General features: G+C 47.1%; 1 protein-coding gene across 1 annotated transcript in view; it reads left to right on the top strand.

Moving 5' to 3' along the window:
- The window catches only part of LOC143961470 (NXPE family member 3-like), a 120,636-nt gene that overhangs the window by 66,208 nt on the left and 27,682 nt on the right, over nucleotides 1–26,746 (top strand). Inside the window, exons 2-3 of the mRNA XM_077470765.1 lie at nucleotides 240–737; nucleotides 20,995–21,215. Of these exons, the coding sequence (XP_077326891.1) occupies nucleotides 240–737; nucleotides 20,995–21,215 (719 nt within the window). The remainder of the gene's footprint in view (nucleotides 1–239; nucleotides 738–20,994; nucleotides 21,216–26,746) is intronic.

Genomic DNA, 26,746 nt, shown 5'->3' on the forward strand with positions numbered 1-26,746 from the left:
GATGTCTTGTACCATTATGTTTCTCTAATAAAAACTTTTCTGATAAAAAAAAAAAAGACTTACACTTTGACGGTCATCCAGGGAGGTAGGAACAACTGAGAATCTAAGCCTTGAGTTGAGCTTTAACAAAATGATATACAAAATATGTCATTAGAAAACCATTCAGTGAACCTGTACCTTTACTTTATGGATACTTCATCAATTATTATTAACATTAATTCATCAATGTTTCTTTCCAGTTCATTTACAAGATTTTATTCAGAGACTATTCCAATGCTGACAGTCATCCAGCTCCACTGAGGACTACATCTACACCAACATTTCCAGTAATCGGCCCTCAAAGTGAAGAGCTTAACAATCTGCTGAAGATAATTGAATGGCCCCTGGCTCCAACCAACGTATCCTTGGAATTTTCCACCCACCCAAAAACTTCTCAATATTTTATCATCAATCCTCGGGCTACTTATGTGATTGGTGAATCACTGGAGGTTCTAATTATAGCTAAGGATCACAAAGGTCGGGCAAAGAACTATGGTGGGGATTTTTTTCATGTGAAGCTTCACTCTTTGAGTCTGAAAGCTGGAGTGAGTGGCTCTGTTACAGACCATCATAATGGTTCCTATACAGCAAGGTTTATTCTTCAGTGGTCCGGAGAAACTATGATCTCTGTTAGACTCATGCATTCCAGTGAACTTATTGCAATTTTACATCAGCAGAGGGATACTCGACCAGACAAGGTAATACAATTGATCAGATAAATGTAAATGCAATTTAGCTAGTTAAAATAATGTAGCGGCCATAACCTGTTGCAGGGCGGCCTTAACTTGATGGGCTTACCAGTTACCTTCTCTTGGCCTGTTCTTCCACGTCTAGGGGTTCCCAGGGTTGATACCCGGTGACTTGCACACTGACACAGATGAAGTCCTTTTAAAAAGGTTTATTCTGCAGTAGAACTTTCAAATAACACAGTCTCTTAGGGAACAGAGGGCACGGGTGAAGAACTCAGGCACCTTGAACTGCAGGTTTAGCAAAGTCTCTATATCCACTAAAGCCACTCGCAGATGGCTACTTCAAGGCTGAACAGATCTCCAGCCAGAGATCATGGCAGTCAGCATGTTGACTCAAAGCTTGAACAATCAACTAAGGGTGAACAGGAACATTTTTCCACCCTACCTGGAACGTTTCCCGTTTTCTCAATGGTACTGGAAAAGTGTGAATTTGTCAATGTCCTTCTCAACTCAGTAACCAGGGGCACTTCTCAGGATGCCACTTGCTGGCCCTCCTCCGAAGAGTCCCACAGTCACTTCCACAAGCTGCGGTGTCCCTCCAAGCCAAAAGCACACCCGGACACTGTGAATCCTCCCTCAGTTACTGTGCCTAGGACCAGCAGGTTCAGAGACACAGAAACAGACAGATCCCTACCCCAGACCAGGCAGGTCTATCAGGGGCCACTGACAGGAACAGGTTGCGGGGTGTCGAACACCCCATGACCGGGACCAATCGCGGGGTTACCCCGGTCCTGGAACCAGAACAGACCACACGGGTCTCACGAACAACTCTGGAACCCCGAACACGTGACCCACACCTGCTTAAGTATCCCCTCCCAGATTCCTCAGCGGGCCCCGGCACTCCCACTGATGGGCTCCAAGAAGGCTGATACCCAAACATCCAACCAGACAACCAGACTTGGTTCTGCACCTCACCGTTTACATGACCAAGCAGAACTTTCAAACAAAGCCTGGCCAGGTAAGGTCTACCTACATAATTAACCCTCAGAACTTATATTGTTCTGAGACCAAAAACTAAATTTACAATGCGTATGACATTTGATCCCAAATATCATCTGCTGCAATAATAATGAAAAAGTTCTCCAAGAAAGAGCAGAATGTATCACTATTTGCTGCTTATTGAAAGCTTATGGCGTAATTTTGGCTAAATAGATATTGCAATGGCGAAATTGTGCTAACCAAAATTATCCCAATTTTGCTCATTAAGCTGCTGGTGTGAAAAAACAAAAACAAAAAAAAAATTAACTCTGTGGCACATGCATCACAGCTGGAAGGCCTTGCTTAGACCACTACAGAAAAATATCACTTGTGGTTAGTCAACATTTCCACAGATGGGTACACATCCAGCTTACAGTTGAAGAGCATTCTTCGAACAAGCAACAAATTATGGTATTATCGGACATATAAGACAAAATCCTTTGTTGCAGTAATTGGGGTACATACAGGCAAAAAGTATTTAACAAGCTGCATGCTAATGTATCACTCACCCCGTAGGAGCCCATTGTTTAGGTCCCCAGGCTTTTTCCTAGAAGTTGCACCCACAGCCAGCACACAAGGACAGTCACTCTCTTGGTTCAGTAATCAGTATTGGGGTATGCTTTTCTGATGCTTTATTGCAAAAGCTTGAACTTGGAAAGGTTATACATTATATTTCACAATATAGAAAAAAAATGGAGCTAACTTTACTGTTTTCAAATTTGTAATTCAAAAAAGTGTATTTTTTCTAAACAAAAATAATTTGTAATGCTGCTGCGCAAATATTGGGTGGCATAAAGTATTGCAAGGACCGCCATTTTATTCTCTAGGCTGTCTAAAAATTTTTTTAAAAATATCAAACCAATAATCCATGGTATTAAAAATATCAATATGCAATAATATAGACTGAATAGTGTAATCACAGAGGATTTACATAATAATATTCATATAAAAATATTTAATATGATTAATCACTGGACATGATACAGTTGGTACAAAAATGAATCAAATAATAAACGTGATTAGTACAGGTAATACAGAAATCAATGCATAAACAAATTAATAAATATACAGATTTTTGAGGCGTCCATTAGTTGGTAACGCAATGCATTTCTTGGCTTTCAACCAATCATCAGGAGTCGGATGCGCATGTAACTAAAAAATAATGATAGCGCATCTATTAAGATATGGGGCCTTCTATATAGGTAAGAAGTAGGTAAACAAGAGACACCTGGCTAAATACTACTTACGGAAAACCACAGATCGATCACTGCTCCTAGGGAGGGTAATATCGGTGGACTGGGTTACATAGTTTCACCCGAGGTTGAGGCAGAGAGCATTCCCCAAGAAGATAAACTTCAGACCTGAGGAAAAAAAGCAGCCAAGGATACAGGACCACTCCAATACATCGTCACAAGAGGGTGGGCAAGCATGTTGCCAATGCCCCCATTCTTATACGCCGTTCTGACGACTCTCCATGATTCTGGCGTGTGCACGCCCTTAACCCGGGGCATTTTAATGGTGGCCATTTGCCGGTTCACTCCATGCCTCGCAACAATGGGGAAGTGATCCATTTTATGCTATACCTTGAGTAGACCAGTAATTACCCCACTATATTTGATCATTTTCTCTCACTAGCCTGTTTTTTTGCCCCTTTGCTTTTTAGTTGTTGTTCTAAAGAGGGGGGAAGTGTAGAGAATCAAATGGATTGGAAAGGGAGCAGTGAATGGGTGAGGAGTAAATTTTACCTCCATAGGTGTACAATAGGGGATAAGTGTGTATAAGTGTGGAATATGTGTTATGCACTGAAGCCCACTATTAGACATGGCCCAGGTATATGTGAAGGTTAAGCTGACACAGCAATGTGTCAAGAAATTCAATTGGTGTGTTAAATGAATTATATATATATATATATACACACACACATATATATATATATATATATACACACACATATATATATATATATATATATATATATATATATATATATATATATATATATATATATATATATATATATATATATAATGTTTGGGGGTTCTAAGTAATTTTCTAGCAAAAAAAAATATTTTAACTTAAAAAATTAAAAAAATAGTAAAAAATTACAGTCTTGGTTGTGTGTGTTGACATCACATCATTGAGAGGACTTTCAGGTGTCAAAATAATACTGAGAACAAGCGATAAGTGACAAACTTTGCAAAAAAGATAAATAAAAAAAAATATATATATATACATATTATTATATTATTATTACAAAAATCAATGATTAAATATATATGTCATAGAGATACATAGATAAATAAAAGATACTGAATTGCTACATCTGTGGTTGCTCAGAAAAACACACATCCTCGATTGCCCATACTACAACACAATAGTTGGTCATACTAGATAACGTTATGGGTTAATAAAGTAGAATAGTAATGTATCGCGCGTTGAGAGTGGGAGGGGCTTTGATGGTTAAATAAAACAAAAGCCTTCTTGTAAAATATGTTGAAATTGTTATCCTGCAAGCCGGATTCTCACAGACATGTACAAACCTGAGCACAATCATTATTTTATAGGTAGAATGCTGCCATTACGTATGATTTTATATACATTGAAAACAGACAGAGAGCTAACACTTTATCTGTGCTGAGCAACCAGTAACTGTTGAGATCATGAACACTTTTGGTGAGAAGTAGGTAATGTATGATCGACACTTATCAGCAGTGGCAGCTGGTGCCCTAAATCTTTGGGAGGTCCCTCAAACGAACTGAAGGATTCTGAAAAATACTGAAAAAAAACCCATAAAATGCAGCCACTATGCCCATCGTGTACAGCCACTGTGCCCATCATATGCAGCCAACTATGCCCATCATGTATAGCCAACTGTGCCAATCATATACAGCCACTGTGCCCATCATATGCAGCCAACTATGTCCATCATATGCAAACACTGCGCCCATCATATGCAAACAATGCGCCCATCATATGCAGCCAGCTGTGCCCATCATCATCATGTGCAAACACTGCGCCCATCATATGCAAACACTGCGCCCATCATATGCAGCTAGCTGTGCCCATCATATACAGCCTCTGTGCTCATCATATACAGCCAAATGTGCTCATCATATGCAGAAAACTGTGCCCATCATATGCAGCCAACTATGCCCATCATATGCAGCCAACTGTGGCCCATCATATACAGCCAACTGTGCCCATCATATGCATCCAACTGTGTCCATCATATACAGCCAAATGTGCCCATCATATGCAGCCAACTGTGCCAATCATATGCAGCCAACTGTGGCCCATCATATACAGCCAACTGTGCCCATCATATGCAGCCAACTGTGTCCATTATATACAGCCAAATGTGCCCATCATATGCAGCCAACTGTGCCAATCATATACAGCCACTTTGCCCATCATATGCAGCCACTGTGACACCCGTCCGCTGTCTGCTCAGCATTTACCCGATCGTGGTGGTGGGTCAGGCAGTGGGTGGCGGTGGCGAGCTGTGGGATGGGTAGCGCGGGTCAAGCAGTGGCTCCTGTGTCCTCCGTGTGTCTCTTCTTGCCTTCTGCTAGGTGGCCAATGGGATCACTTGTGCCTTCAGCCAATCAGGTGATGGGTATTAGTCCAGTGCTTCTTGATTGGCTGAGAGGCGCTTCAGTATTAGAAAAGCGAATATTCATTCGCTTTTCTAACATATGTGGGTGGGCTACGAGTGCAATGCTCTGTGCCACGAGTCCACATTTTTTGAAGACAATCATTAGGTGCTTCAAAAAAACATCCCTGCCACTGGAATTCAAGGTCCCACCATCCGAATAGGGGCCAGACGCCTGAATAGGGGGCTGCAGCGGTGGCCATAGATAGATTCATGTTATGCAAGAATCTATCCATGATACATATAGGGCAGTGATGGCGAACCTTGGCACCCCAGATGTTTTGGAACTACATTTCCCAAGATGCTCTTGCACTCTGTAGCATAGTGGAGCATCATGGGAAATGTAGTTTCAAAACATCTGGGGTGCCAAGGTTCACCATCACTGATATAGGGGATGGCTGGAGAGAGGGGGCAGCGCCCATGCACGCTTAATGGGCATACCGCCACTGCTCACCGGCCACTTTATTAGGTACACCTGTTCAATTGCTTGGTAACACAAATTGCTAACTAGACATGTGCAATTAGTTTCGTTCCAAATTTGTTAATTAACAAATTTTGACAAATTGGTTCATTTGGAAATATCCGAATTAACAAAAACCCGTTTAACTAATTTTTCAGAATATTCAGAAATTCAAATATTCGAAAATTCTGAAATGTGAAAATCAGAATTTTCGGAAAAGAAAGGCATCAGTAACTGAAATGCAAAAGGGTACACACAAGCCTAGGAATAAGAGGTGCTGCTCACCCTACTAATTATTACAAATACCATGAAAAAATTATCTCCCAAGGGCTTTTAGGCAACAGTAACAATGGATGTACTAACAATTATAATGTCAAGATTTTTGAATCAAATTCAAATCCACATACAGTTTTAAAAACGTAAGCAATGGTGTGCCTCAATTTACAAGACACTGATGTCCTATAGACAAATGCCAGGTGACAATATTTACAGAAATGTCCAATAATTATTACACCTGTCCATGAAAACCCCAACACGTTCATATTAATCAAATTCTTCCTCAGGGGAACAAGGACATCTTGAAAAAGTAAAGGGGATTGTTTGAACCTCAACCTCAAAAATTTCAAGCTGTCTCTCAGCTGTTCCTGACAAATAGAGAGCAAGGGTTCACCTGTGGCTCCCAGGGAACCAGAAGGGTAATACTGGGAGTATACAAAGGGCAACAAAGTATAGGTATAAGTACAGTATAGGTATAGGTATAAGGACAGTTTAAAGGGATATCCATCCGAAGTATTGATCAGAGGATATTATAAGGGGATCCATCTAAGATGACAATAAGATGATGTTGTGGTATATATGGGAAGGATATTATAGTGCAGGGCTTACAACCATTATCTCATAACAAGATCCTAATGGCAGTGGCATTGCTAGGGGGTGGCTTCTGGGGCTATAGCCCCGAGTCTCTACAGAGTCCCCCAACCACCGGGCCACGGTCTCCCTGCAGTCAGAACCCAAGTGCAGTGGTCCGCATGACAGAGCCAGCGGGCAAAACAGGAGAGACGTAAAGCGGACAGGCTGCATGACAGAGCAAGAGAGCTAGCCGGTGGGCAGCACAGTAGAGCCGGAGAGCAGTTGGGCAGGCGAGAGAGCAGAGAGATCATTTCTCACCACCCACCCTGCATCACCACTGTTCCCCCTCACTGTGCAGCTGCGGGCAGCAGAGAGATTACATTTTCTCTCACTGCCCGCCCTCTCTCTGGGGACTCTGATGTGGGGGGGGGGGGCTCTGGGGACCCTGATTTAAGATGGAAGCTCTCTGTGGACCCTGATGTAATGAGGGAGGATATCCACCATATCACAAAGCTCAAATCATCTCGCCACTAGTTTCTTGAACATGACAATGAGGTCACTGTACTCCAATGGCCTCCACACTCAGCAGATCTCATCCAATAGAGCACTCACCAGATCTCATCCAATAGAGCACCTTTGGGATCATGTCATTTTTGACCAAAACCTCTGAGGAATGTTTCGAAGACCTCGTTGAATCTATGCCATGAAGAATGAAGGCAGTTCTGAGAGAAAAGGGGGTCCAACCCAGTACTAGCAAGGTATACCTAATAAAGTGACTGGTGAGTGTATACAGAATATATATATATATATATATATATATATATATATATATATATATATATATATGTGTGTAGTATATATGTGTATATGTATATATTTATATATATATATATATATATATATTTATATATATATATATATATATATATATATATATATATATATATATATATATATAGATATACAGCATTCCAAGACTGCGCAATAACCAGTTAAAGTAGTGCAATGCGGAATAGCAAAAAAAAACAGGTCATGAAGTGGGCCGGAGCTGAAGTGATTAAAAGTCAGCAGTGGGGGGGCGTGGCCTGGACGGAGACCGAGAAGGCTGCCTAACTTGGGAGCTCCCGCGTTCTGGGGACATATCATCGGCAAATACGGGAGCCTACCACCCTTCCCTGCTATGCACAGGTCCACTAGAAGCTCGTTCGTCTCCCGCACCCCTAAGGACTCCCAGACCCCGCAGGGGAGACACATCCCGGAGATTTTCCGGTCGCAGAAACACCAGGCACACGCACCTTTGCAGGCCCGATCCCCGGCCTCGCCTGACGAACCGCCGCCCGCTCACATGCCCGGAGCATCTTTATCTGCCACCGGGGGGGCTCACCCCCCGAGCCTCCTGGACCTAGAAAAGGTGGCACAGGACATTAAAAGTACAGTGACAGCGGCGATTGCGGACCTTAAGGCGGACCTGCTTGCTGTGGCCCACCGCATGGACAACGTGGAACAGACCACCCAGACACATGCTGCAGCCATTCGCCAGGTACAGTCTGCCTATGATTCCCAGCTCGCCCAAGTGTTTGAGCTCCATAGGCACGTTGAAGACCTGGATAACCGGGGACGCCGGCACAATATTCGGGTACGGGGGATCCCTGAAACTGTCGAACCCGACGCTATCCAACCAACTCTGTGCGCCATTTTCAACGACCTCATGGAGCGCCCGGCGGATTCCCCCATAGACATGGAAAGGGCTCATCGTGCCCTCCGCCCTCTGCCCAGAGACTCTGAGCCTCCCAGAGACATAATTTGCTTTATTGTGGACTTTCCCCTCAAGGAAGAAATTCTCCGCAAAGCACGCATAAGAGGCCGTATATCGTTTAATGGGGCTGAGGTGAAATTGTTTCAAGACCTTTCGCAGATTACCCTCCAGAATAGGAAGGCACTGCGACCGCTACTAGAGGCCTTACGCACCAGGAACATTCAGTATCGCTGGAGATTCCCCTTTGGCCTTTCTGCTTCCTCCAGGGGCGATCAGCTCTCCTCCGCACACCCGAAGACCTTCCAGCCTTTTGTGATCAACTTGATCTCCCGCACGTCGAACTTCTGGACTGGTATGCCATCTTCTTCCCAGCTGAACCCTGGCGGCCAGTATCGCTCAACCCCTCACCGAAAGCTGCTCGCCAGAGATCCCGCCATCGCAGGCCTGGACCGATGTCACCGAATGCCCGTCCGCTACGCCGCGATCTGCGTCCATGCAGCCCCTCTCCTCCGTTGATGAGAGGTGAGGCTTTGGAAAATTGAGGAACTTTGCTGCCGCTGGAGACCTGTCGTTCGTGAGTACCCCTCCCAGCCCATCAACCCCTCTTGTCTCCATCTCTCTCGGGACCTGCTTTGCCCCCTCCATTATCCCCCAATATGTTTTTACTGATGGCCCGGGGTGTTTATTTTGGCCACAGGCCTCCCCCACCTCCCGAACATGTGACTGACTCCCAAATCTTTATCCAGCCTCCCCGAGCAGCCGTCCCCACACTGATCACCATCAACATGTGTAACTCGCCCCCTGCCATTAGTGCTGTCTCACTATACGCCATCGCTTCGGCCTCTTGGGAGCCTGGGAGGGGATCGGATTAATTTATGTCTTACCTGACAGCGTGGGCTGCACTGCCTCCGTACCCCGGAGTGGGGATCATAGCTGTGAAGACCCTGCCATGCCTCCTCGGGCTCCTGCCGGAACCCCCCCTCCCCCGCTCTGCTCCTGGCCATGGACTTATCACATACCGTCCCTGTGATGGATCCTCTTATTGTGTTTTGCTGCTCATCACCCTCAGAGGCCCTGAGATGCAGTGCATTCTACGATTCCTGCAGGAGTGGGACATGCGTTTTCTCCCTCGCCCGGTCCAGGCTGTCCGCCTGGCTCTTCACCCACCCCCATAACTGTAACTGGAAGACTGCGGGCCCTAGTCGCAGTTGCCTCCCTCAGCTCCCACCCATCTAACCCTCTCCTGGGGCTAACCTTAGACGATGTATGCTGGTCTATATTCCACCCCCTAGATGGGTCTGCTACCCCTTGGTTGTTCCTGATGCCCCCCCCTGTCTCCTCCTCCCCCGTCCTGCCTTCCCCCCCCTCCCTGCCTTCCCCCATCCCCTCCTCTCTCCTTGCCCCCTGCCCTTCCCTTCCCCTTCCCTTCCCCCCCCCCCTCCCCCTCCCCCTCCTTCCCTCCTCCCCCCCACCTGGGTTTTGCATTCCAGCCTCGGTTGGATGCTTTCGTTTGCTTTATTTTCTTTTCTTTTATTTGTATCCTTTTTTTTGGAGGGTTGGGTACTTCGTGCTGGTCAATCCACGGACTTCCTTCTTCCTGGCTAACTTCTGGCTTTTTCCTTTTTTCTCTTTGCAATGGGTTGTCGATTGTTTATGTTATAACCAAATTTTCTGTTTGTAAAGGCTAAGTGAAACTGTTTACAAGGTTTATTATTGCTATCTGCACACATGTTCCTTCCTCAGGTTCCCCCTTTTCTTGGTAGGCTCCCCACTACGCATGGACCCACCTCCCGGTAGGTGGAGTCCCCCTTATTTTCATTCTCACCCCCAGACCGCGGCCATCCCGCGGTCCCCGCCTGTTTCACGGTCCCCACACAGCGGTCTCTTTGAGATCGGGCTGACATACCAGAATCCCCCCCTCACCCCTCTAGGTGGGTAGCTGGTCTTACCCTACCTCTGGTTGCTCCCCCCCTGGATCCCCACCCTTGCCTCCTTTTTCTCCCCCCTCCGTCTCTCTCTCCTGTCTTCTTTCTCTCCCCGTCTCCACCCTTGTCCCTTCCCTGTCCTCTCTCCTTATCTGACTTTTCCAACCCCCTCCCCTCCCTCTCTACTGCCTCCACTCTTTGCCCCCTTCAGCCGCTTTCCCCTAGGGGTGTAGCCCCCGTCCCTCTTTCTCCCGTTTGGACCCCTACCCCTACAAACCCCGGGTGACAGTTTCTGTCTCTGTTTGCCTCTGGCGATGCAGCCCTCTCCCCCGGTTAGTAACCCTCTGCAGTTGAAATGTGTATCCCTTAACATGAAGGGCCTTAATTTGCCGGAAAAGAGGTCCCAGGTGCTTTCATCTTTAACCAAATTCAAAGCTCATTTTATTCTCCTGCAGGAGACACACTTCCGTTCCGATGCCATTCTGAAACTGTCGAACCACATATACAGGTCTGCCTTCCATGCCACCAATCCTGTTGCAAAGTCCAAGGGCGTTTCCATTCTTATCTCCAAGCATGCTAATTTTCATCTGACTGATTCCCTGATAGATCCTGAGGGCAGGTACGTTTTTCTTAAGGGTACATACGCATCCACGCCGATCACGTTATCCAATATCTACTGCCCTAACGAGCATCAGGTTACCTTTTTCCGCAAAACTTGTGCCCTACTGACCTCCTTCCAGAGCGGTTTGCTCCTTATGGCTGGTGACTTTAATGTGCCCCTAAACCCTCTGCTGGATACGTCCACCGGGACCTCCTCGCTGACCTACAAAGCCCTACGCCAGATCAAATCTCAACTACAAGCCCTGTCTCTCCATGATGCTTGGCGCACCCTTTACCCCTCTACTAAAGACTACACGTACTTTTCAGAACCCCACCAAAAATATTCCAGAATTGATTTCTTCTTTGTGTCCCAGGCTGACCTCCCCCTCCTACATCATTCCTCCATTGAACCCATGTTTCTCTCTGACCACCACCCTATCACGCTCACACTATCCTTCCCCGAATCCTGCCCTAAAACGAAAATCTGGCGTTTCAACCCATCCATAGCTAAAGATTCCCTCGCCCTGGAACGCATCCGCACACGTCTGCGGCTATACTTCCAGGAGAACGCAGGTTCGGTTGTCTCCCCGATTTCCCTCTGGGAGGCGCACAAATGCGTGATCAGAGGAGAATTGCTGGCCATGTCCTCGCAGGCCAAAAAACTCCACCAGGAACGTATGTCTTCCCTTCTGCAATGGTTGAAAGTGTTGGAACTATCCCACAAACAATCCCAAGCTCAAACCACCCTCCAAGACCTGATCCAAACTCGCACTCTACTCGCGGAGGAGTTGGGCAGACGCGCCAAGAGGCGATACATCCTTGGCCAACGGATCTTCTATGAACATGGTAACAAATGTGGCCGTCTCTTGGCGCGTTCGGTTCAATCCGCCAAACTGTCTCCCACTGTACATAATCTACGGTTCCCCAAGGGCTCCCTACTAACCAAAAACGCAGATATCGCAAGTGAATTTGAAACCTTCTACACCAAACTCTACAACCTCCAACCGCCCGACAGTCCCAGACCGCTCGTGATGCGCACAACGCCCTTATCACAGAGTTCCTTTCTCTCCATGGCCCTAAGTCTATCCCTCCCCAGTGTGTACAATCTCTTGAAGCACGGTTTTCGCTCCTCGAGCTAGATACAGCACTGAAACAAATGAAAGTCGGTAAAAGCCCGGGTCCTGATGGGCTTTCCCTTCAGTACTATAAGACCTTTCGAGATGTCCTTTCCCCCAACCTCCTTCACACGTTTGACGCCTTGGCCGATCCATTGGTGCAACCAGGTGAGATGTTAAGGGCTCACATCTCCGTAATACCTAAAGAAGGCAAAGACCCCCTTCTAGCAGCTAACTATAGACCAATATCGCTACTAAACGTAGATATAAAAATCTATGCAAAGATGCTTGCCAACAGGCTACTGCCCCTAATTCCCGATCTCATCTCCAACGACCAGGTGGGTTTCGTCCCGGGTAGGGAGGCCCGGGACAACACCACCCGGGCCTTAAACTTACATCACTGGCTTACTTCATCCAAAACCCAAGGCTTTCTACTTTCCCTTGATGCTGAGAAGGCGTTCGATAGAGTGGCCTGGGATTACATGCGAGCAGTCCTGGCGGCAACGGGACTAGGGGACCGCATGCTTGCCTCCATTATGGCGTTGTACTCCACCCCCACTGCGGCGGTGAGAGTTAATGGCCACCTATCAAACGCCTTCCTCATCACCAATGGCACTCGCCAAGGCTGCCCCCTCTCCCCTCTATTTTACATCCTTACTTTGGAACCCCTCTTAAATAAGCTCAGAGCGAACCCGGATGTCAGGGGGGTGACAGTGGGGGGCAGGGAATATAAAGTCTCCGCGTTTGCCGATGACGTTTTGCTTTCCCTGACGTCCCCGCGCACCTCCCTGCCTTCATTACTTCAAGACCTAGAGGCCTTCGGGAAGATTTCCAACCTCAAAATTAATTATACCAAATCTCAGGCGCTAAATGTCACCCTGCCCCCCCTTGAAGTAGCCCATTGTCAAGAATCCTTTCCCTTTAAATGGGAACGGACCGCGATCTCTTACTTAGGTATTAAACTCCCGCATCATCTTACGGACCTTTACTCCCTCAACTTCCATACTACCCTGGTCCAAACCCAAAATTACCTCAAGGACTGGCAACATTTAAACGTATCATGGTTTGGCCGGGCGGCTTTGATCAAAATGATTGTATTACCCCGCTTTCTTTACCTATTCCAAACCATCCCCATAGCCTTACCCCCTTCTTTCTTCTCTTCTTACCGGAGGACATGCTCTGCCTTTTTATGGAGGGATTCGCCCCCGAGGATTAAGTATACCCGCCTCACGTTGCCCAAATCTAAAGGAGGCATTGCCCTCCCGGATCTTTATAAATACTACGTAGCCTGCCATCTTACCAGAATTGCGGACTGGAATATTCATCCCCATGATAAATTATGGGTTCTCCTGGAAAACGCTTTCTCCCCTGTTCCTATCCACCTTCTTCCCTGGCTACTCCAGACACAGTGGCCTCAAGCGCTTGTCACACACCCGTTTATCTATACCTCCCTGATGCTACACAAGAAACTCCCTGCTAGCTTAAGTATTGCCCCGACCCCAGGCCCCTTGACCACGCTGCGAGGCAACCCCGACTTCCCCCCTGGAAATTCACCCAATTTTCTCCGGCAGGAATGGCCTTTTGAGGACGTTCCTTCCTCTCACTTCTACCCGGGGGGTGGGATTGCCTCCCTTGACACTCTCAAGAGCCTATCTAAGTCCTCATCCTTTTCGTTCTGGACCTACCGACAAATTTGCCACTTTCTATCCACCCGAAGTGCTTCTGACTGCTGGACGAGACGACTAACCCCGTTCGAAGACTTATGCAACCGAAAGACACCTCAGAAACACCTCATCTCCCTCCTGTATGCTCTTATACTGGACCCGGGTGATCTGGCCCTCTCTCCATCGCAATCTTCCTGGCATGGGGAACTGACGACCCCCCTATCTCCTGATGACTGGACTAGAATTCACGAATACACACACGGTGGCTCGATGAATGTCGCTATCCAGGAGAATGGATACAAAATCCTCACTCGATGGTATAGGACCCCCTCCCGTCTCCACAAATTTTCCCCTGCTGTCCCAAATACCTGTTGGAGATGCAACACTGATGTTGGGACGATGATACACATCTGGTGGGCTTGCCCAAGCATCCAACTTTTCTGGAGGGAAGTCCACAGACTCATTTCATCAGTTACAACCTACACTCTAGACTTTACGCCGGAGCAATTTCTCCTCCATCACACATCCCTTTCTAAAAGGGCCTACTTCAAATCCCTAGCCATGCACATGGTCAACGCCGCAAGACTGTGCATCCCAAGACACTGGCGGACTACACACGCCCCAACCTTGGGTGAGTGGTTCGCTACTATTTCCAGAATTGGTGACATGGAAGAGCTGATTCATATTGCACAGGAAAGGACGGAGAAATTCTCGATTACCTGGGCCTGCTGGTCTCACTTTATTACTACCACAGAATTCAAACGACACGCTCCCCCCTCTAGTGCATAGACCCTTCCCCGGGTTCCTGAAACCTTTCCCCACTCCCCCCCCTACAGACACTGGCTGAGGTGCTACATCCCTTTTCCATTTCCTTTTCCTCTTCCTTTCCTTTTCTTTTCTTTTCTTCTCTTTTCTTTTTTTTTCTCCTCGTTTCTCTTCTCTTCCTTCCTTTTCTCTCTCTCTCTTTCTTTCCTTCCCTCCTCCCATTACCCCCCCCCCCTCTTTTTCTTATTTTTTTTTATTTTTCTTCCTCTCTCTTTCCCTCTCCCCCCCAAACCCTGTTGCTCCGTCTCCCTCATAATTGATCCTTCTCACCCGCATATCTATATGCGGGCGTCTTGGACGTGCGCTGGTCGCTGTCCAGGTCACCTCCTCTAACGCCAATATTTACACAAAGTGACATCTGCACTTAATCTAGCATATCTTCTGGAATGGGCACTTTCCCCCCTATTTCTAGCTGGGTACACCCAGGAGATCTCTCCTGACTTTTCATAAGTTCTGCCTTGGCTTGTATTGTACGCTGTACCTGTTTAAATTGTACATATATGTACCTGCCTATGTGGTAACCTTAATAAAATCTATATGGAATGCATGTGCAACCTCCATGGGATCGGCTGCTCCGCTCTGCTCCCTCCATTTAGCTCTGCTCTTCTTCCTCTGTTGAGCTCCGCTCTTCTTCTTTCATTTAACTCAGCTCTTCTTCCTCCGTTTAGCTCCTCTCTTCTTCCTCCATTTAGCTCTGCTCTTCTTCCTCCATTTAAAGCGGGAGTCCGCCGGGAGTTCCGCTGTTTTTTTTTTTTTTTTAAGCCAGTAGCTACAAATACTGCAGCTGCTGACTTTTAAAATAAGGACACTTACCCGCCCAGTGCGCCCGCGATGTCGGCACCCGAAGCCGATCTCTCAATCGTCTCTCGGGTGCTGCCGCCGCGATCTTGGGTATGGGAATCGGTTCCCTACTGTGCATGTCTCTGGGATCCGTGTGTTTCCCAGAAGGCAGGAGGGGAACTTTCGGAAAGGGGCGTAGATTCTGCAGAATCTACGCCCCTTTCCGCAGATAGCTATGTCGGAAGTGGGTGCAGATACCTGTACTGTACAGGTACCTGCACCCCCCTCCCCCCTGAAAGGTGCCAATTGTGGCGCCGGAGGGGGGGAGGATTCCAATGAGCGGAAGGTCCACTTTAGGGTGGACCTCCGCTTTAACTCCACTCTTCTTCCTCCGTTTAGCTCCTCTCTTCTTCCCCCGTTTAGCGCCACTCTTCTTCCTCCATTTAGCTCCGCTCTTCTTCCTCTGTTTAGCTCTGCTCTTCTTCCTCCATTTAGCTCCGCTCTTCTTCCTTTCATTTAGCTCCACTCTTCTTCCTCCGTTTAACTCCGCTCTTCTTCCTCCGTTTTAGCACCGCTCTTCTTACTCCATTCAACTCCACTATTCTTCCTCCATTTAGCTCCGCTCTTCTTCCTTCGTTTAGCTCCGCTCTTCTTCCTCCATTCAACTCCACTCTTCTTCCTCCATTTAACTCCGCTCTTCTTCCTCCGTTTAGCTCCGACTCTTCTTCCTCCATTTAACTCCACTCTTCTTCTTCCATGCAGCCTTCTTCCTGGGGCCAGAATGCGGCGATTTCTCCTGAAGTTTCTTCTATCACCCCCAGAAAAAAAAAAAAAACAAGGGGACTGCACAGAAGTCTCTCACCACCTACTTGCTGAGAGCACAAGAATGGTGCAACATGGCACAAAATAGCGCCAGCAGCCCTTCCTCCCCTACACCGCAGCTCTCATAGAACTTCTCCATTCCTGCACAGGACAATGAGTACTCCTCTGGAAACCATTTATAGCAAGATATCTACCAAATTCCAAACTGAACTGCACAAAAGCACAAATACTCTGACACAGGAGATAGCAGCTCTGGGGGCACATACTGACAGCACTTATAGGCAGCACTGATAAGCAGAACTGATGGGCACTGATAGGTGGCACTGATATACAGCACTGATGGGCACTGATAGGTGGCATCAATGGGCACTCATAGGCGGCACTGATGGGCACTCATATGAATGAATGAAATACTTATATAGCGCACAATGCGAACTGAATCGCCTCTACTCATAGGAAGCACCAGGTGGCTATTAACGTCTATTGATGGCCTCCCGGCAAAGCAGATCCGCTCTGTAGCCATCATTCGGCTATAACGTGGATCTGAAGGAGTTAAATGATGCTCAACTGGTACTAAGGGGCCCAAAGTGTGCCAGGTAAATATCACCCACCACACCTCGCCCTGTCCCCTATCTGGCATACCCCATTGCCAAGATGCTAAATCAGACATAGAAGACATGAAATTGGCTGCAGCTGCATCTGACCACTACTCTTCTAATCCATACAGGAGCCAGGATTATATCTATCCTCTTATATTAAAACTATACCGATAACTTGCTACTAAACTTTTCATATTTATTTAACAGCACCACCTCATGGCCTTTTTTGGTGTATACTTATTGCAGTCTATTACACAGCTTGATTAATGACTTTTATAATCTATCAGAATAGAAAGATGGAAGAAAAAGTCAGGACTTTCCACTATAGGCACTGCCACCTAGTGGCCCTTTGATATTACACCCTTGAATGTTTCCCTTTTTTGGGGGGGAAAGATACTTAAAGAGGAAGTAAACCCTGATGAGTTTACTTCCTCTTTCATTCCCTGCAAAGGTAAAGCATAATGAACTACTATGCATCGCATAGTAGTCCATTATGTGTCACTTAGCTGACACAGGAGCCAGCGAAGTCACCGCTGTCCCCTGTAGTGTGGCGCATCCATCTTCTCGGTGGGTCTAGCCGCTCCGCCGCTGTCATTCGGCGAAGCATGCACACGGGAGCCGCTATGCGCAGCATATCGCTCTTAGTGCGCCTGTGCGCCGATGTCTACGGCACATGCGCCATAGACAGCATTGCCTGTCTTTCGGTAAATATCTTCTAAACCGCGTAGGTTAAGGAGATATTTCTTGGACCTACAGGTAAGCCTTAATCTAGGCTTACCTGTAGGTCAAAGTGTGTTGTAAGGGTTTACAACCACTTTAACAAATGGTTGATGAGTGACATGGTTATACCATTCTAACTTACGACTATTTTAAACTAGTCTTTAAGCAGACCCTTTGAATATACTGTATGTTTCTAACAATACCTTACAATTTTATTGCAAGCTATTACTTGATGTGCAACTTATAGCTTTAAAAAACTCTCTCAGCAGGCTAGGTCTGTGGGGGTCGATGCTACCCCACTCCACTCATATCTTTATTTCTCTTTATATCTCTGGATATGACTCATGGAGTTAGGGGCTTTTTTTGTCCCTTATATTGTAATTTTTTATGTTTCAGGTTTATGCTTCTGGCAGCCTGAGCCAATGTTATACCAGCACCAGGCATCTACTGGCCTTTCGGACTATCAGGAGTTTCCCAGTGGGCCGTTTTTTATGTAGAGTTCAGCGGCAGCAGGATCGTGGCAGCAAACAATGGCTTGGATTCAGGGAAGGTGACCAGTGAGGAGGGCAGTTAGTTGTGAGAGCCTGGGAGGGAGAAGAGCTACACCCCTTCCCTGACCACCAAACAAGAGAACAGGAGTGGGCCCGGCCACCCCAGCGCTCCCAGAAGCTCGATTTGTCCTCCTCCTTTGCTATCTGCTCCAAGAACAGTGCAGCTCAGGCTAGAGAACAGGCTGACTGGGGACCCAGAGAAAGAGGACAGGCGGGAGGCGGAGGCTGCCAAGGAGCCGCGGAAAGGAGCAGAGCAGCAAGAGCACCCCCGGGCAAGAGAAGACTCAGCACTGCTATCAAGTACCCAGCATCCTACACATACCTACCCACACACACAACCTGCGGGGAGGACAGGAGGACAGGCGGGAGGCGGAGGCTGCCAAGGAGCCGCGGAAAGGAGCAGAGCAGCAAGAGTGCCCCCGGACAAGAGAAGACTCAGCACTGCTATCAAGTACCCAGCATCCTACACATACCTACCCACACACACACAACCTGCGGGGGGGGGGGGGAGACAGAGGAGGGACTGGAGATAAGGATAGTGCTATGTGGTTTGTCTCAGTCCCCCTCTGTTTCTCAGCCCCACGTCTCTCACCCCCCTCTGTCTCTCACCCCCCCGTGTCTCTCAGCCCCCTCTGTCTCTCAGCCCCCTCTCTCTCACTCACCCCCCCCTCTTACACTCACTCACCCCCTCTCATCCCCTTTCCCTCAACCCCCTGTCTCTCACTCCCCTCTCTCTCTCTCTCACCCTCTCATGATATACACTAATGGATGTGGGGGCCTTTTAGTGGGCGTTATTTTTTTTTTGTGGGTGGTCAGCATTTTATTCTTGGACCCAGGCAGCACAATGTCTTGCCCTGCCTATAATAGAAATGAAGTAGAACCACTCATGGCAAGTGAAGGGGGGAGGGATGCTTGGGTGGACATCAGGGCTGGCAGGGGTGGCAAGCTTGTCCAGCCGGCTAGTATGGGAGAGAATTGTCATCCACACTGCCCATCACCTCACTTCATAGTGTGCAACCCAGCTCAGCCTCAGCGCCACCAATGGCTGTGCAGCAATGCAGGTTTCTGAAATTCCAGCCAATGAGGCTGTAGAAATGTTCCTGCATGACGTTAGCCCTCTCACTTCACTTGTTCACTTGTTTTTGTGCATGTTTGCAAAATTAAAGTGAACCGGTCTGGATGAAGTCCAGGGCAAAATTTCTGCCCCAGTCCAGCCCTGACCAGCACAAATTTCAAATGCTGGATATTCTATTTTCTCTAGCTGCCTCTTCACCTCCTCCTTTGCTCGCCTCCAGGACTTTAACAGAGCCTCTCCAATCCTATGGAATGCCTTACCCCAATCTGTCCGATTATCTCCTACTCTATTAGCTTTTAGACAATCCCTGAAAACCCTCCTCTTCCTCCTCCTCAGAGGAGCCTATCCTACCCACACCTAACAACTGTATTTTCATTTTCTCCATCAGCTCACCCCCCCACAGTTATTGCCTTTTTTCCCACTTGACCCTCCCTTCTAGAATGTAAGCTCTAACGAGCAGGGCCCTATGATCCCTCCTGTATTCATTTGTATTGTAACTGTACTGTCTGCCCCGACATTGTAAAGTGATGCACAAACTGTCGGCGCTAGATAAATCCTGAATAATAGTAATAATAATAATAATAATAATAACTCTTCCCCCTTTGAGGTTCAGCGTGTTTTAGGGGATCCAGATAGCAGATTGAAGTGTGAACTTACAATAGAAAATGTGTACACCCCCAATGTGGAACAAGCAACATTTTTTTTTTCAGCCTTCTTTAAATGTTCTGGAACAATACATCTCACCCCATATGTTCGTTGGTGATTTTAACCTTCTGGCCCACCCACCCACAATTAGATTGAAGCACCACTTCTCTATCCTCTACAGCAGGCACCACAAAATGGCGGGGCACGTTAATGGAATTGTGACTGGGATAGTTGGCAAGTATGAGGCAGCTGATGGGGCTCAGGGCAGTTGCCTCTTTTGCCCTGCCTTAAAGATGTCCCTGATTATCTTATCTATTGTACTCCCATCATTTTAGCCAATTCCACCCCCATGGTCAAACCAAAATATTATAGCTTTATCCACCACTCTTATCTGGAGGAAGAGGGGTGGTCAACTGTATCAAAGGCAGCCGGAAGGTCCAGAAGTAGAAGTATCTATAGTTTGTTGCTGTTAGTAAGTCATTTGTGAGTTTTAGAAGAGCAGTTACAGTGGAATGTGGAGGGTGAAGTCCAGACTGAAGGGAATCAAGAAGGTTATTCCTATTGAGGTGGTCACTCAGTTGGTTGTAGACCAGGCATTCAAGGAGTTTAGCGGAAAAGGGGAGCAAGGAGATGGGGTGTAGATTGTTAAGATTGGCAAGGTCCAAGGAAGGCTTTTTAAGTATGGGGGTGACTAGTACATGTTTTAGAGAGTTGGAGAAGATGGCAGAAGATAGGGACAGATTGAAGATGTGGGTCATAGATTGTAGGCTAGAGTCAGAGGGTAATCGTAGTATTTGTGAGGGAGCAGGGTTGAGGGGACAGGTGGGTATGTGGGCTTTAGAAATAAGTTTAGCAACCTTGTCTATATTAGTAGAATTGAATAAGGGGAGTATTGATTGTACCTGTTGGCATGGGGTGTTAAGTGGGGGAGATACCGGTAAAATGGATATGTCATCACTAATTGAATAATCATAATACATGACTGGATATAATTGGTAATTCTCCAATTCTAAAAGATGTACGCAACAGCTGAATGGGAGTATCATTTTTTATTTATTTGGGAGTTGCAGTGGGTATACTTTTATTTTGATATAAGAATACACCTGTCAGATAGATATTCTTCAGTTTTTACTGGAAATCCTCATTAACACAGTTTGTTAAAACTGAATTTGTTTAGTTTTTGCTTACAGGTGCTCTTTAAAGGCTACTTTGAGAAAAATGGAATCCGTGAAGAGGTTACGTGCAATTTCGATCTACCTGGGCAGGACATCTGTGAATATTATGATCAGCAGAATCATGAAAAGTGGGTGTGTCAACGGCCAAAAAAGCTCCCTTGTGACTCATACCGGGAGCACTCAGCGGGAGAAAACCGCAACATCCAACGCGAAGAAGAGAAACCGTTCTTCTCAGCGTAATTTTTTTTCTGTTCTTTCTACCTTCTCTTTGTACTGCAATATGTTCTTGAATCAATGAGTGGTTTTGTCAACCATCTAGCAAGGTTTAGTTAACCACTTCAACTCCAGAAGGTTTACCCCCCTTCATGACCAGGACATTTTTTGCAATATGTCATTGCATTATTTTAACTGACAATTGTGCAATCGTACGACTCTTTAGTCAAATAAAATGCATGTCCTTCTTTTCCCACAAGTAGAGGTTTCTTTTGGTGGGATTTGATCACCTCTGCTGTTTTTTTTTTTTTTAAATACAGACAATTTTGAAAAAAATATATATATTTTTTTACTTTGTTCTATAAAACATATCCAATAATAAAAAAAAAAAAATCACATTTCTTCATAAATTTAGGCCAATATGTATTCTACTACATATTATTGGTAAAAAAAAAAATCCAATAAGTGTATATTGATTTGTTTGTGCAAAAGTTATAGTGCCTATTAACTGTGGGATAATTTTCTTTATATTTTCTTAATTCTTTTTTTTTTTAGTAGTAATGGCGGCGATCAGCAACCTATAGCAGGACTGCGATATTACGGCAGGCAAATCAGATACCTACTTGACACTTTGGACACTTTTTTTGGGGAACAGAGACACTAATACAGTGATCAGTGCTAAAAAAAAAAAAAAAATATTCACTGTCAGTGTACTAATGACACTGGCAGTGAAGGGGTTAAAATAGGGGGGCGTGGCCGGAAGTTGAAGCGGACGGTCGCTTCCAGGGAGAGCTCCGCGGCGGCCTATTTTCATCTACCGCCATCCGGACTCCAGGCTTTGCAAGAGGATCTCTCCTCCATCCACACGGTCCGCTGTGGTTGCCCGCTGTCGATCGAGGGCCTTTTGGAGTGACCCCGGGTTGCCTACGAGCTCCGGTCCGTCCGGAGGCTGCTGTTAGCACAAGTGGCGCTCCGCCGCCATCTTGCGGCCTACCTCGGCTCCCGTGCATCCGGACGTTCACCGCATCCGAAGAAGGTCCTTTCGCCCAGCATCCACACAGTGAGACGTCCCCACCTGGAACCGGGTGGCCGTGACCGGTAGGAGACGAGCGCCTGGAGAATTGGGGCCTGGTGATCTGAAGTGCCGGCCGGCGGCCATCTTGGTACACCCGGAGCAGGGCGCAACTTCTCACCCCCGCTTCTGGTGCCTGTTTCTGCCGCTGGTGAGGCGCCCCTACCTGGTTCCGCTCCCTCGGGAGGAGTGGGGAAACTCTGGAACTTGTGGGGGCCGTCTCTGCCCCTCCTGCAATAATCAGCCCACAGGTGGATCGGACTGGCGGCGAGTGCTATTTGGGGCCTACTGTGTCTTTCCTGCCACCGCTTCTCACCACTTCCTGGACACTATCACAAGTTTTCACCTCAAGTGCTTGCGGTGTGCAGTATCCCTGGCCCCGGCTATCGCTACATTTCCCCTGGACTCGCAGTGAGTACGGCACAGCCTTCCCCCCCCCCCCTGGTGTTGGCTGCTGCCTGGTACCCTGACCCCCCCTTGAACGTTTCTCCTGGGGAGTGTTCCCCTCCACCTGTCACATTGGGTCCGGTAGCTGCCTGGTCTCAGCATCAGTCTGTGGTACAGCAAGCCCCAGCAAGCCCACAGATAGATAACTGACACTAATCCTGCTGCTCCTGTCTCAACACACCCCCCCTCACTGCAGCAGCACCCGCAGCTAGTTACGAAATGGGTGTTTGAGGCTCCAGATTAGCTCCGTCCGGGACTTCAGCCTATCTCTGAGGTACATTTTCACCACGTTTCACCCCCTTTTTTTTTAACTCACCTCCTAACCCGCAGAGCCTTGGTGTATGCCGGCGAAAAAAAAGAGGGCACGGAGCACCGCCCAAAAGACCCTCACACAGTACCTTCTACGCTCTCAGGAACAATCTAGTATGGAGCGTGAGGGGGCAGTTGGGGGGCGCCTCTCCCCTGACCCCGCCACCCCACCATGCTCATTGGGTCCAACCTCACCTGTTCCATTGGTGAATAGAGGGAGCCCCAGTGCCCTCTAAAAAGCAGATCTGGAGGACAGTCTGGAATCCATGTACAACAGATTGGCATCCAAGTTTCAATCGGAACTACAAAAGACTTCACATGCACTTTCACAAGAAATCTCTGCTCTGGGCGCAAGGACTGAGAGGCTAGAGACTAAACATGATGAGTTGGCAATAGCTCATAATGACCTTAGCAGAGAACATGAGGCCCTATCCTCCATGGTCCAGCTACTACAGTCTCAGATAGAAGACCTTGATAACAGAAACAGGCGCAATAATCTGCGCATCCATGGAATCCCTGAGTCCGAATCTGGGCTCATTCCGGTGGTGATTAGGTTGTTTAAATCCTTGCTCCCTGACCATGAAGCCAATATGTTCAAATGTGATCGGATACATAGGGCCCTACTTCCCAAACCCCCGGAGGATAAACCACCCAGGGATGTCATCCTCTGTATGAAAGACTTTCTGGTCAAGGAGGAAATATTGAGAGCAGCTCGTAACAAACAGAGGATAACTCTCGATGACAAAGTAATCCAAATTTTCCCGGATATCGCCCCGGCGACTTTGGAGCGGAGAAGGAACCTGAAGGAGATAACCACAGTCTTGCAATCAGCCCGCATCAGATACCGATGGGGGTTCCCGTTTCGTCTTGTGATTCCTCATAATGGCTCGACATACTCTGCCACTTCTGTCCTGGAGGGTCAGGAGATCCTGGTGAAGCTTGGCCTTTTGGATGCCTCTATGATTTGCAGACTGCCCTCCACTCCCAGAGCGACGCCTATTTGGCAAACACCCCCGACCAGAAGGGACAGGTGTAGGATCAGATATGGTGCTGAGGATCGGGTGGAAGATAGCCCTCGCTGATGATACTTTTCTTTGCTTCATCTTGAAGCTCTGACTGCGGTTAGCTATAATTCCCAGTGGTCTTATATAAAGTGCTCTTGTTTACCGTATTTTTCGGACGATAAGGCGCACCGGATTATAAGGCGCACTAGCAACGACCGGCTAATATAATGGATATTTCCATATATAAGGCGCATCGGACTATAAGGCGCACTGGATTATAAGGCGCATTTAATGAAACACAACTCGGATGCGGTACTGTAAGTCAAATTTTATTCAACTCTTTAGCAACAACCATAAAATGGTCTATAACAATAACTCTTAACACTGTTCAATTAAATACAAAACCAGACACTCACTTTTTCACTTTATTCTTCAATAACTCTTAACACTGTTCAGTTACCGGTGAATACCGTACAAAACCAGACACTCACTTTTTCACTTTATTCTTCTCCCGCAAATCCATCAAATTCTTCATCTTCAGTGTCTGAGTTTAACAATTGGGCGATTTCGGCATCAAGCACGCCCGTATCCCTCTCATCATTCTCATCAGTATCCGAGTCAGGCTCGTTGCTGTCATCGGTACCGGTACTTAGCTGTTCAGTGATAATTCCGGACTTCTTGAAAGCTCGGATTACACTGGTGACTGATACCTTCGCCCAGGCATCCACGATCCACTGGCAGATAGTGGCGTAACTCGCCCGGCGTTGCCTCCCTGTGTTGGTGAATGTGTGTTCGCCTTCTGTCATCCAATGCTCCCACGCAGCTCGCAGTTTAACTTTAAACGACCTGTTGACACCTATATCTAGTGGCTGCAGTTCTTTGGTTAATCCACCCGGAATGATGGCAAGCACCGAATTAGTTTTCTTCACTTGGGCTTTGACAGTATCTGTCAGATGGGCGCGCATGGAGTCACAGACCAATAGGGATGGAGATTCGTGGAAAAAGCCACCCGGTCTCTTGACGTAAACCTCTCTCAGCCACTCACTCATCTTCTCCTCGTCCATCCAGCCCTTCGGGTTAGCCTTGATGATGATGCCAACCGGAAACTTTTCTTTTGGCAGAGTCTTCCTCTTGAAAATTACCATGGGTGGTAGTTTCTGGCCATTAGCCTGGCAACCGAGAACTACAGTGAAGGATGACTTTTCGTTTCCTGTAGTGCGTATAGATACCGTACTGGTCCCTGTTCTCTCGACAGTACGGTTTACAGGGATATCAAAGGTAAGGGGGACCTCGTCCATGTTGGTGATGTGCTCTGGTCGGATTTTCTGTTCATTGATCTTGATCTTGCAGTAGGTATGGAAAATGGCCAGCTTTTCTTCGTAATCCTTTGGCAGTTGCTGTGACATAGTGGTTCTTGTGCGGATAGAGAGATTCCGCCTTTTCATGAAACGGAAGCACCAAGAGGGACCTCCTCGAAAGTCGTTGATCTCCATGTCGCGTGCGATCGCTGTTGCTTTGAGTCGAATAGAGACAGTAGAGACGCTTCTACCTGCGGTTCTCTGTTCAATAACCCACTGTTCAATTTTGTCCTCCAACCGTGGCCATCTTGCTTTGTTTCCTCGGAAACTCAGTTTGGTCTTCTTTACCTGGCGCAGGGCATCTTCTTGCTTCCTCCACTTTCGTACCATTGATTCATTAATGTTGAATTCTCTCGCAGCTACTCTATTTCCATGCTCTACTGCATGACTGATAGCCTTCAGTTTGAAATCCGCTTCGTAAGCATGTCTCTTAACAGGAGCCATTTTTGGGGCAGCGGGTATACCGTAGAAAATGAACGAATGAATGCGCACACCTCCTGACTAAGATGGCCGTAATGCCCAATCCAAGCAGTGCAGCTTCGTGAGCATTACGGCCATCTTAGTCAGGAGGTGTGCGCATTCATTCGTTCATTTTCTACGGTATACCCGCTGCCCCAAAAATGGCTCCTGTTAAGAGACATGCTTACGAAGCGGATTTCAAACTCATCGCTATCAGTCACGCAGTAGAACAACCTGAGAGAGGTTTACGGTACGTCAGTTTACGGTAAGAGACCGGGTGGCTTTTTCCACGAATCTCCATCCCTATTGATCTGTGACTCCATGCGCGCCCATCTGACAGATACTGTTAAAGCCCAAGTGAAGAAAACGAATTTGGTGCTTGCCATCATGTCAACAGGTCATATATAAGGCGCACCGGATTATAAGGCGCACGGTCGATTTTGTGAGAAAATTTAGGCTTTTACGTGCGCCTTATAGTCCGAAAAATACGGTACATTTTCGAGGGTAGAGTTTGTTTGGGTTTTTGTTTTTTTTACTTTTTTCTTCCTCTTTTCTCCCGCTCGCTCCGCGCCTCCATCTTTTTGGGGGGTGGTGGAGCGGGCTGGAGAGAGGGGTTATATGTTTTCCAGGATTTCCTGCCCATCCCACTGGTCATGTACAAGTCCCTAGGAGCTGTTGTATGGCTCCCCTTTCCAGTGGTTGGTTGCTTCTCTGGTGGGTGCCCCCTACCATTGCGCAACCCTACTGGTCGCGAGACCTTGTAGTCTCGGTATCAGACTGTTATTTTGGTGTGGCTATTCTTTCTCACACGCTACCACGTTTAGCAGTAATGTTGTGTCCCAGTCCTAGGTTAGGTTCTGGGCTTTTTTTCTCTAATGTTTATTTTCTTACTTTATGTTTTTCGA

The sequence above is a fragment of the Lithobates pipiens genome, unplaced genomic scaffold (genome assembly GCF_037356315.1).
Source record: "Lithobates pipiens isolate NorthernLeopardFrog02 unplaced genomic scaffold, aLitPip1_a1.2 Scaffold_8, whole genome shotgun sequence".
NCBI lineage: Eukaryota > Metazoa > Chordata > Amphibia > Anura > Ranidae > Lithobates > Lithobates pipiens.